This window comes from Uloborus diversus, unplaced genomic scaffold (genome assembly GCF_026930045.1).
Source record: "Uloborus diversus isolate 005 unplaced genomic scaffold, Udiv.v.3.1 scaffold_828, whole genome shotgun sequence".
NCBI classification, from domain to species: domain Eukaryota; kingdom Metazoa; phylum Arthropoda; class Arachnida; order Araneae; family Uloboridae; genus Uloborus; species Uloborus diversus.
In genome coordinates, this window is record NW_026559042.1 from 726 (window position 1) to 13,063 (window position 12,338).

The 12,338-nt window shown below is 31.5% G+C and overlaps 1 protein-coding gene across 1 annotated transcript in view; it reads left to right on the top strand.

Annotated features, from left to right (window-relative positions):
* Nucleotides 1-7,225: 7,225 nt before the first annotated feature.
* The window catches only part of LOC129233956 (serine/threonine-protein kinase ATR-like), a gene marked incomplete at both ends in the record, with an annotated part of 65,368 nt that continues 60,255 nt past the window's right edge, over nt 7,226-12,338 (top strand). The window contains 1 exon segment of the mRNA XM_054867867.1: nt 7,226-7,339. Coding sequence (XP_054723842.1) covers nt 7,226-7,339 — 114 coding nt within the window.

The following is a 12,338-nucleotide window of genomic DNA, read 5'->3' on the forward strand; positions in this document are numbered from 1 at the left end:
AATGTAATAGAGTACATTTTTATAAATACTATTGAGGTGTACATGTTTTTTAGTAAGGGCTTTCAGTTATGAAAACTTCTCACAACATTCGGGATGTTGCCAAATATTTCCTGATCTTGACAAGCTTACGACACAAAGTGAATATGTTGTATATTGTGTTAAAAGGTATATATTTTTCAATTCTGAAAATGTGACAATCCTAGAAATTAGGTATTGCTTTAGTATTCTCGAAACAATCATTCAGTGCTTCTTGTGCTCCTTGTGTAGTCAACTCTAAGACTACAGTACTGTGCAAATTAGGATAAATATTTTTAAAGAAAATTGTTCCTTTCTTGGCAATTTTCTGCCACAAACTGGTTTAACTGTTTTTTTCTTACAATCTGTAACTAACTGCCCTTGACTAATTTAAACCGGTTTGACCATGTGGTCATGACATGTAAAAAAAATTTCCCATCAGTTGCTGTAAGTCAGTTGTGTGAATTGTTTGCTTTTGACGTGTATTTAAAAAAATGGATTTGCTCTCAGAAAAGGACTAAAATATTATTACCCTTTGAGCTTATCCCAATTAATTTGCACAGTACTGTATTCTGCCGTGCTAAGCACAAAAGTCGTATCTGCAGCTAAGTTTAAAACGAGAAATTGCTTTTTAAAGTTTGATGCCTCCATGCATTTGATGCAGAGGCAACTTTTTTAGAATTAAAAAAATATGTATTTACAATTGACAAATGACCATAAAACATTGTATTTAGGTGAAATATGTTACAAAGACCCACTTGGTGACTGTAACTCAATTTTGAAGATAAGTGCAGATACAACTTTTGGGCTTAGCACAGCAGTATTATTGATGTTATCAATATGGACATCTATGCACATTAAGTTTTTCCTTCAACACCTAAATTTTCTGAACCTTTAGAGTTTTTTTTCCTATGAAATATTTATATCAGTTCTATCCATATAACATTTCTTAATGTGTATTTACTCTTTCTCCTAATTTCCATATTTGTTTTGGTATCGATCGCATTAGGGAATACAGTAGATCAACATCAGTGACTCTTTGAAAACAAATAGTTTTGTGCACACTAACATTTCATTTTCTGCATATTCAAACTTTTTTTTGAAACAATGATACAAAAATAGTCCATTTTAAAAATCAATCAGCAAAGGTTTTGTTTACTTTTTAACCGACTTCAAAAAGGAGGCGGTTATCAGTTCATACCATATGTATGTTTTTTTTTTTGTTTGTCCACTCATAGCGTCTCACCTAGTGAACCGATTTTGATGATTCTTTTTTTAATGGATAGAGGATGGCTCAACTTAGGTCCCATTACTTTGTTTGACCATATTTGTTCTTTAGAAAAAAAGTTATGGGCAAAAAAACAGTAAATTTCCCTATTAAATGATTAAAATGATATTGTAGCGAAGTTCGCACTGTTCATCCGTGGATAACGGTGGCTCAGTGGTAGAATTCTCGTCTCCCACACGAGCAACCCAGGTTCAAATCCCGGGTAGGACACAGTGAATTTTACTAAAATTTCGTTTCTACTGTTTCCCGTATTTTCTCGAATGTTCTATTAATTTCTGTATCTTTTCAAGTCTGGAAAGTTCCAGCACTTTTTCAAGTTGTATATAAGGATATGTAACGTTCTTTCGTGGTTCTGAATAAAGATCTCGAGTTGAGACTAACGAGTATTCGCTTCATTTGGCTTTCACATTGTCTTCGCTATCTTCATCTACGCGACAATATGAAACTCATTGTTATAAAAGTTTGGTGCCATATAACTGTAACATTAACAGTAATTGTAATGATAATTTTGAATAAAGGCTTTTCTAAAGCAATACAGTGATATAGAGCCGCACTTCTTACTAGGTAACTTCTTACTTTTACTGAAATATCTACATTTACACTAAAAAGAATCAAATAAAAAAATTTTGAAAAAAAAAAATAGAACCGACTTCAAAATTGCTCTAAAAAGTGAAAAATAATTTTATTCTTTAAACACCATCGATAATACTTTTTAACCGACTTCAAAAAGGAGGCGGTTATCAGTTCATACCGTATGTATGTTTTTTTTTTGTTTGTTTGTCCACTCATAGCGTCTCACCTAGTGAACCGATTTTGATGATTCTTTTTTTAATGGATAGAGGATGGCTCAACTTAGGTCCCATTACTTTGTTTGACCATATTTGTTCTTTAGAAAAAAAGTTATGGGCAAAAAAACAGTAAATTTCCCTATTAAATGATTAAAATGATATTGTAGTGAAGTTCGCACTGTTCATCCGTGGATAACGGTGGCTCAGTGGTAGAATTCTCGTCTCCCACACGAGCAACCCAGGTTCAAATCCCGGGTAGGACACAGTGAATTTTACTAAAATTTCGTTTCTACTGTTTCCCATATTTTCTCGAATGTTCTATTAATTTCTGTATCTTTTCAAGTCTGGAAAGTTCCAGCACTTTTTCAAGTTGTATATAAGGATATGTAACGTTCTTTCGTATTTCTGAATAAAGATCTCGAGTTGAGACTAACGAGTATTCGCTTCATTTGGCTTTCACATTGTCTTCGCTATCTTCATCTACGCGACAATATGAAACTCATTGTTATAAAAGTTTGGTGCCATATAACTGTAACATTAACAGTAATTGTAATGATAATTTTGAATAAAGGCTTTTCTAAAGCAATACAGTGATATAGAGCCGCACTTCTTACTAGGTAACTTCTTACTTTTACTGAAATATCTACATTTACACTAAAAAGAATCAAATAAAAAAATTTTGAAAAAAAAAATAGAACCGACTTCAAAATTGCTCTAAAAAGTGAAAAATAATTTTATTCTTTAAACACCATCGATAATACTTTTAAACATAATTTTTGAAGTTGGCGCAAAAACAAAAAGTAAAATCCATTGTAACCATGCTTCGTTCATATTTTTATCAAAAAATCATCCAAATTTAGGAACGAAACATTTATATCGTTACTCAAATATGCTGTCATCAATGCGTAATGCATGTGGTAGTGAAGAAACTAGACGTGGTTAAATTTATACTTGTAGTTGAGTTATGGCTGTGAATGATTTTATCGATCGTTTTTGCGCCAACTTCAAAAATTATGTTTAAAAGTATTATCGATGGTGTTTAAAGAATAAAATTATTTTTCACTTTTTAGAGCAATTTTGAAGTCGGTTCTATTTTTTTTTTCTTTTTTAATTACATTGTTTGGTATTGTCAAGAAAATGTTTTCTATATATTTTTGAATAATTCATGACATTTTCCTGAGGAAGATGATTTTTGAGCATTTTAGAAAAAAAATCACTCTTAAGTAATTGAAATAATTTGAGCTTGAAGGTTCAAAAATTTTGAGTCATAAAATTCTTCAAACTCTTTTTTCCTTTAAATTTATTTATGGAAATTCATTTACTGGCTTTATTAAGAAATGTTTGAGAAATTTAAAGATGTTTAATCCTAATTTTTTGCTTTCAGTTGAAAGAAATTGCTGAATCCAAACATTTAAAGATGCAAGATTTGTTTAAAACTTATAAGGATCCAGTTTGTAAGGTACTTTAAGTTGATTTACTTAGATGTAAAACATGCTGGTGTATTTGTAACTCACAATAGAGCGATTGGCAGTGATAATTGCGTGTTAAGTACATGATTTCTAACTAAAAATACCAAGTGGAAGAAAGAGTATTTAAACTTAATTGTATGATGTATATTATATGCTACATTTCTTGCCTGTTTACTGTAATATAAGTGAGCAGCTGTGAATCATAATTATGGCTGGGCGATATCAGAATTTTAATACTGCGATATATCGCTTTCAAAATATTGATATTTTTAGGTTGTTAAATTCAACATTTTATGGGGGGGGGGGACTGCAAAGCCTAATACATAAGTATCTGCAACAGAGAAAAGCCATAGGAAATCTCGATGAATAAATATTTTAGCAATTTATTCTAATAATATAGCTCCAGCAAGGATTCTCATGTGTTTGTGTTGTGGGGGGGGGGGGGGGAGAGGACTTGGTAAACTTGAGGGGTGCCATCAGGGTTGGGGGGAATGGGCACCCCTAGTTACATCATCTGCGTATTAAGATATGCTACAGAGAAATGCCATTGGACATCTTGAAAAGAAAATATTCCATCGGTTTATTCGAGTAATAATAGCTAAAGCAGGTGTGCCCATGGGGGGGGGGGGGCTGGAATATACAATTGAAATTATCAGAGAGATTATTTCAAAAATTTAGTCTCTTCAATAAAAGGTCGCGTTTTGTCGGAAGCGCAATAAATTTGATGGGAGAGGGGGATTTATACGAATAATAATAGCACTAGCAATATATAAGAATACTAACTGCTCTTGCAAAGGGGAGGGAGGTCATGACTCAGACAATGCCATTAAATTTTTTACAGAAGGATTTTAATCCATTTGGCAGCCCTAGCATTATGATCTATATTTATATTAAGATCTGCAATAGAGAAAAACTTACAAAACTCTTGAAATGTAAATATTCCAGCAATTTATTCTAATGATAAAGCTGGGGTGCCCATTTGAAGGCGAGGGGGGGGGGGAGGGGGAGGCTGACAATACCACTGAAACTATCAGAGGACTTATTTTTAAAGGATTTTAGACTCCTCACTAGGGCTCTTCACTAGGGGATTTTACTCTTCACTGGCGCGTTCTTAGCGCCAAAACTGGTGAGATACAATTTTTTTGTTCTGTAAAGCACAAAAATACTGAAAAATTTTGCTCGTAATCGTAACAAGGGAAAAAGACATAAAAATCCTTAAAACTTTCTTGAAGTCTGGAAGAGTTGGCAGGTATGATCCACTCATTAAGTATAAAGAATTATAAATAAATATGAATTTTTAAGTCATTATTTCAATTAGTTCTTAGTTAAGTCCGGTCAGACGATATATCGGACAGATTTAAATCTGAATATCGTTACCGCGGTAATAAATATATACGATAAATTTCGGTATATTCCCCAGCCCTAATCATAATTTTTGTAACTACTCTGGAAGTCATTCATCTGGAAAGCCAAGAATAGTCAGGAAAATTTTTTTGGGTACCTGGGGAAGTTTGGGAGCCACTGAGTATTGAGGCTGTTTTATTTCTTTTCTTCCTTTTCCTTTAAAAAATATGTGAATTCGTGTTTAAATGGAAAGTTAATTTTTTGTATAATACTAGAGGACCCGACAGACGTTGTTCTGTTCAACTTTGTAAATTGAAAAGTTAAAAAATTTCAATAAACTATCAAGTGTTTGAACCGTTTTGTTGAAAAAATTTGTAAAAAGAAAATGTTTTTAAGATAATTGGTGTTAGAATGCGTGTATTTATTGCAACTTGATTTATCTAACGCCCAGTTGTTTTATTAACTTTTTTTTTCTCGCGTACTTGAAAGATATTCATAGATTGTATGGTTTTTCCCTTCAGTCATACTCAAAGGATAAAAATCGTCCTCAGATATTAAGTGTTAAAAACTAACAACCCATCTAGAACAAACGGGAAATCTCCTGCAATGTCCCCCATATGAAAAAGAATAAAACAATCGAAAGGATATCGTTTAAAAAAATGATAAAAGTAAAAACAGTTCCCTGAATTAGCAAAAATCACCCCCCCCCCCGATGTAAAATAAACATTCTTCAACTAAAAGACTAAACGCTCTATAAAAACCAAAAACAATTCTTTGCAATTTAAAATATTTTCCCAAATAAACAAAAAATACAACAAATTACATTAACAGTAGCTTTTAAATGTAAAAAAATAATCACGTAACTCTCTTGTTTATGGCAAAAGTCGCCAAGCCACCATGTTACTGCAATCCAGCCGATCATAAAGCGAAGTGAACTCAGACCGATTAGCAGTCCGATCTTTTGAACAAAAACTTTTAAATCCCGCTCTCTCGCTGAGCATTTGTCTGACTTCCTATCTTTCCTTGTGTACATGGATGCGTACATATATTGCTTAATTTGTTCCTTCCACCAAAGATAAAAATCTTCCACTGCACTGATCTTTTGTATACAAAGCTACCTGTTGGACTAAAATAAAATTTGTTTTGTCTTTAAATTCCACTATCTTTTCCTTCAAGGATTATCAAACTAATCAGTACATTATTAAAGTGTTCTTACCATTGGTGCGGAAACTCAGATGGATTTGAGCCGAGAAAAAAAATGTTGCTAGGTATGGTACTTTCTGATCATTTTGTTAGGAAAAAATAAAGCACCGATCTGGCCCCATGATTCAACTACGACGAAAGAAGACGCGTTTACTCGATTTCTTCCAGTACTTTAGTTTAAATTATATCTTGGGACCTAAAATTGTTGCTTTCAAGAAAAATGAAGGCTTCACTCTCTCTCTCTACGTTTTATCTATTTTTAATTGACAAATCACAGTAGAAAATTTCATTACAAAACGCAGAGCTGGCTTTCTTATTGTCCTTTGGCAACGGGTTAAATATTTATTTCATTTCTCGCTCAACAATATGTTAAAATAAATGTTAATCGTTTAAGAGATATAACCATCCAATGTTTAAATTAATTAACAAAAACGTTTCCGATTCGATCCATCGCGCTTCGAAACCATGCTTGCCGCAACTTAATTACACACAAAAAATTTGATCAAAATTGGTCCAGCCATTTGAAAGCCTTATGGTGACAAACGTCCCCACAGAAGATTTTTATATATATTTGCAATTTAATTTTATTTAAAAAAAGAAAAAAAAAAGTTTTTCTTTATTGAACCGCATTTTGTAATATAATTTTGTAAGTCCTTTTTTTTTCTTTTTGTAACAACTGTGGTATTTTATATTATAAATAGGAAAAATGGAATTTTTTTAAGTAATAGAATAATATTAATGTATAAATGGAATTTGGTAATAAATTTTTAAAAGTATAAAGAGATTAACATAAAAAGTACTTTTTTAATGATGTTTTTTAAAAGCACATGAGCAGTTCTATTCCCAAACAGTGTACATTATAGGTATGGGAAAATTCATGGGAAACCTGGAAATGTCAGGATGATTGAAGACTGATGTGGAATTGATACCTCGATTTTTTTAATTTCTGATTTCTTATGTTTTGCTTTGAGTTATGGGGATAAGTGGAAATAACTCTTAGCACAGAAATTCTATTTATTACATTTTATGTTAGTTAAATTCTAAGTTTCTTATAAATTTATTTCTGTTTACATTTCTTATGTGCATAGCAATTTGTTTTTTGCTCTTTTTCTTTTCAGTTTATTGCTGAATGTTTGTTGACAAACTCTCTCCAGACTGTTCCTGAAGTTTTGATCATGCTTGAAGAAATTCGAACCATTTTTGCCTATGTTGACCTTAAAACCTTTGTCAATGTAATTTTTTAAAAAATATCTTATTGCTAATTTTTAGTATTTCCTTTCAAAATCAGAAAGTGTTGCTGATAATGTTGCTAGGGATAGCAGTTGTAGTTAGTTCTCAAAGAGAGCAAGAGTGCTATTGTAGGAATTTTTAAGAAGAAATATGTTGATATTAATGTTAGTAAAAAAATAACTGTAGAAATCTAGGTTACTCTGTAATATTAATACAAATTATGTAACATTTAAAATTTTTTTTAAAAAGAAGAGTTCTTTTTTTAAATGTTTTTTTAAGTGAGTCGATTTTGTTTTGATCAGAAAGCATTTTTAAATGTAATTTGAAAACAATAAATTGGGTTAGATCAGGGTAATTAATCTTTGTATAGCTACAGCACACTTTTGTATTTATGTAAGTTGTAAAATTTTCTAGTTGTCACTTATTCACAAGTAATGGTGCTTTGTAAATTAGGGAAGTAATTTCGAAATTTAGTTCTAAGTTATAGTAAGTAAAAGCATACAATAATTACTTACCATATTGAAATCCAGTGATCCTATTTAAAGCACTTTACTTCATCAATTGACAATCTATTCTAAAATATTTTATTCATGTATACTTTTATTGTGGTCATTTGATTTGCATTGGTGAACCATTCATTCTTCTTACTATGCACTGATGAAGTGGCTTGCATTTGATAGTCCCAAAACAGCTATTTGCTGCTTTTAAATGCTTTTATTTGTACTTTATACACATTGTGTCATTTCACTTATTCCTCAGTACAAATTTTTTGATTGCTTTTTTACAATTTTTTAAAACTATACTTTTACTATTCATTATAATTCTAAGCTTAAAGACCTGCCTGAATTCATCATATTGTTAAGAAGTTTGGGTAGTATTATGTATGATTCTGTTGGATTTCAAATCAAACAGTTAAAATTCTATGGAATTCATCGCTGCTGCTTAAAATAGAACATCAGTTTGGAGCACCGTGAGGACTATTAATTATTATCACTTTGAGGTCTAGAGGTCCGAGCGTCACTCATGTTGCTGTTTTTGGTGAAGTTAGCTGAGCCGGAAATTCTCTCAGGTCAAATTTTTACTCTTTTAGCTATAAAATAACGAGTTCTATACGTTTCTAACCTTTTTAGATATTATCTACGAACCTTTTACTTTCAAAAATAAAAAATGTATATATATAGATGGCATCACCAGTCAAAAATAAAAACATGAAATGTGATAGAATAGGGGTTTAAATTGGAGTTGGGGCTTTGAAATGTACCATACAAAAGCAAGTTTTCTTAAATAATGTTCATTTACAAATTAAACCTATTTTCAAATATTTGTTCAAGGTTTAGGTAAGTTTTTAGTTTAGTCTGGGTAAACTTTTACGGTTAAAAATCATGTTTTCCTATGCGGAACTTTTTTTTTAGCTTCAAACATGCTTCTTTTGATAATTTCTGACTAAAAATTTATTTTTATTTCATTCAAATAGTTCCTTTATTACGGAAGAAAACGTCTTAAAGTATCTAATACAATAAAAATTACTAAAATACACATCTTCCAAGTATTTTTTAAAAAATCATGCAAAGCACCAAAAAAACCCAGTCTGGGGGGAGATATGCGGTCAAAATAGCTCAGATCTGAAAGTTGTTAATTTTAAATAGCTTTTTTTGACTAATGAATAGAAAAGACCTGTGTACTTATGTGTATCATATACCTAGGGCACTCCACTTTATTTCAAATATATTAAGTTGGGTTAGTTAACAGATCTATTGCTATTTTTGTAGCCATTTTAAAATTCTCAAGGATAAAATTGGGGCAAGTTATAAGTAGAAAACGTGACATCTCGAGGGAAATCAGATAGAGGACACTTTGACCAAGGCTGGTGCTTGTGAGCCCTCTGTGCCATCAGTACCCCTCACCTTTTTGGAGATTTTCTCAAAAATAAAACACAAGAATAAGACCACTTGGATGAACCCCAAGAGCACCATTGGTATCAATGTTCTTGTCCTAGAGGATCCCTGACTCTGGGAATCAGACTATTCTTGCTCGCCTACGAAAAGATCACCTTAAATCAATGAAATTTTCCGAGGGATCCAAGAACTTTGAAATATGTTCCAACTGTTCTTCTGAGCAGGTTTCGCCAGAACACATTCTTGCATGCTTGGGGCTCTTGAAACAAGATTTAACTGACAATCCTTTGACGGGGTTTTATTTTTTGAGGTTGTACGATATCATGGACCTAGTATAGAACTACTGGCCAATGTGGGCATGCAACAGCAACGCACCAGAAAACGTTTCAATGTAGTCTGAAATAAAATTTTGCAGCTCATCTCTTTTATTTTTGTGTGGTGCTAAGTCAAAAACTTCTCTTTAAATTTTAGTGTATAGTTTTGTTTTTGTTGTTCTGGTTTTGAAGGAGGTTTTGGGGTATAAATGGGGGTTCTGGGACAAGCTTTTTTAAATATAAGTCCTCAACATGCAGATTTAGGGAATATTTGGTGACTAAAGGGGGTCTCATGATCTGCTCTGGATCTGTACCTGAATTATCTAGAGTCACATAGTTACCTGGTAACTATCCTTATGTTATTATTTTAATGAAAAAGTTTCATTTTGGGTAAGGGTACTATTCATTCATTTCAAAGGTACTATACTGCCATGAGCAAGTAAATGGCAGTATTTGTAGAAATGAGTTTTCAAGATATTTGGAAAAAAAAAATGCATTTTGGATTCAATACTAATAATAGGGAAATGTTAGAATTAGACAGTTTTTTCGCACTTTTTTGTCAGCAGAAACCAAATAAGCAAGCTTCTACAACAAAACTAACGTACAATAGGATGACAAAAATGCAGAAAAATGAAAAATTTGTGGTTAGTTCCCTTTACCTGCCCACAGCATCCTACTACACAAGGTATTGTAATGCCTTGTATCTTCAACCATCTGGCATCGAACCCGGAACTCTCCTGTTATGAGTCCAACACCTTACCGCTCAAGCCACTATAGCCATTACGATTTATAATTTTTTTTTTCAAAATAAATTTTCCAGAATTTACTATTATCAGTGTTAATAATAATCTCTATTGAGTTTAAATTAGTATAAAAATGTGTGCACATATATATATATATATATATATATATATATAATATGAAAGCCAAATACCAAATATTAAACAAAGTATGTAAAAAATAATGATGATAAAAAGGAATATTGCAAATAGCTATTTAATAGGAAAAGACAAAGTATGAATCCAGAGCTCATCAGCCGTGGAGGATTTAATAAATATGGTCAAAAGACCAAAAAATTTAACTATGAACTAAAAGAGAATGTTTAAGCTCCAGTACATGCAATATAGAGTAACATTGGGCAACTCTATATTGCACGTACTGGAGCATAAACATTCGCTTTTAGTTCATAGTTAAATTTTTTGGTCTTTTGACCATATTTATTGAATCCTCCATGCCTGATGAGCTCTGGATTCATACTTCGTCTTTTCCTATTAAATAGCTAGTACCTGGACGACCGAACCTCGCTCGACTTTAAAAGAATTATTTTTTGTCAAATTGTGTTTTTTTAAGGTTCACTACTTTTCGAAATATACTTGAAAAGCTTCACGTTAACGAAATATTATATACTCGACCTTCTTATAACACTAAAGTACCAAACAAAGAAGATTCTGTAATTAAATCAACATTTTGCTTTAAACTATCTGTTACGTTTGTTTCTACTATACAATTTTCTTGTCAGTAATTAAAATATTTTGACCTTAGTTTTGCTGTGGTGAAATCGGTTTTTAACCGAATACTTCCTTTCATACTATGATGCGTTTCACGATTTTATCCCAATCGAGATTTTCTTTTTGAATAAGTACTTTTAGTTTTTACGCCAGAAAATGCTACATACAGCATGATATCCATCAAAACTGATGATTCACAAACCATTCCAACAAATGATAACAACTGTCTTAACAAAACATAAACAATCTCAAGACATACACTTCTTCAAAATAAAATTTAGATGCGTGATTTAAAAAACATGTTAAACTATTTGAAGTGTAAAAAGAAAATAAATAGATAAAATAAAATAAAATAGCATGGTCAAGCAATAGTTTCACTTAAAAAAGAAAAAAAGCTTTACATCGACTTACATAATGCTTTTGAATTTGTTTTCAGCCAAGTGTGTTTGAAATTAGCCAAAGTGGCCAATATCAGCCAAGCCTGGCAACCCTAAGCAAGTATAAAATTTTAAAGCGAGAAGAGACAAATTTTTATTGTTATGGTTGCAAATCCTCTGCCTGATGCGTCAATTCACAGTTTACTTCAATGCTTAACTCAATTTGACTTTATATTAAAAAACTTTTTTGTAAAAAATCGCGTTTTTACAGAAAAAACACTGATGTAGATGAACTTAGAATGCAAAACTACAATTAAATCCAAAATTTCATCCAAATCGTTAGAGCCGTTTCCGAGATAAGAAATATATACATACTCACAAGAATTGCTCGTTTAAAGATATAAGATTTGCAATTTTCCTTTTTATCATCATTATTTTTTATATAATTTGTTTAATATTTGGTATTTGGCTTACATATTTTATATTTACTTGACTTTTCAGTTTTGCTGTGTTGTGCATCTATGGACTTTTGGTGTGACCTTTTCAATATGTTTCACTTTTATTATATATATTAAGGTGGTCCTTATTTATATGGGAAATTTTTTTTTTCGGAATTCAACAAGTGACGCCCCCTAGTTTTGTGACACTATAATAAAAAGTAATCAGTGCAAAATTTGAACTCAATAATAACACGTGCCCCTAGGACGTTGAACTTTAACACTTTTGATAATTTTCTCACAAATCTTCAAGTTTTTACTTCAGACCCCGTAAATCGTTTCTCCTATGTTTTCAAAATATTTTTGCAGCGAGGCAGCACTAAAATTAATCTTTTTAATTACTTCATATCGTCTAAAGATTTTACATTGAATAGGAATGAAATATTGCTTTAGAAACTTTACCTTAATCG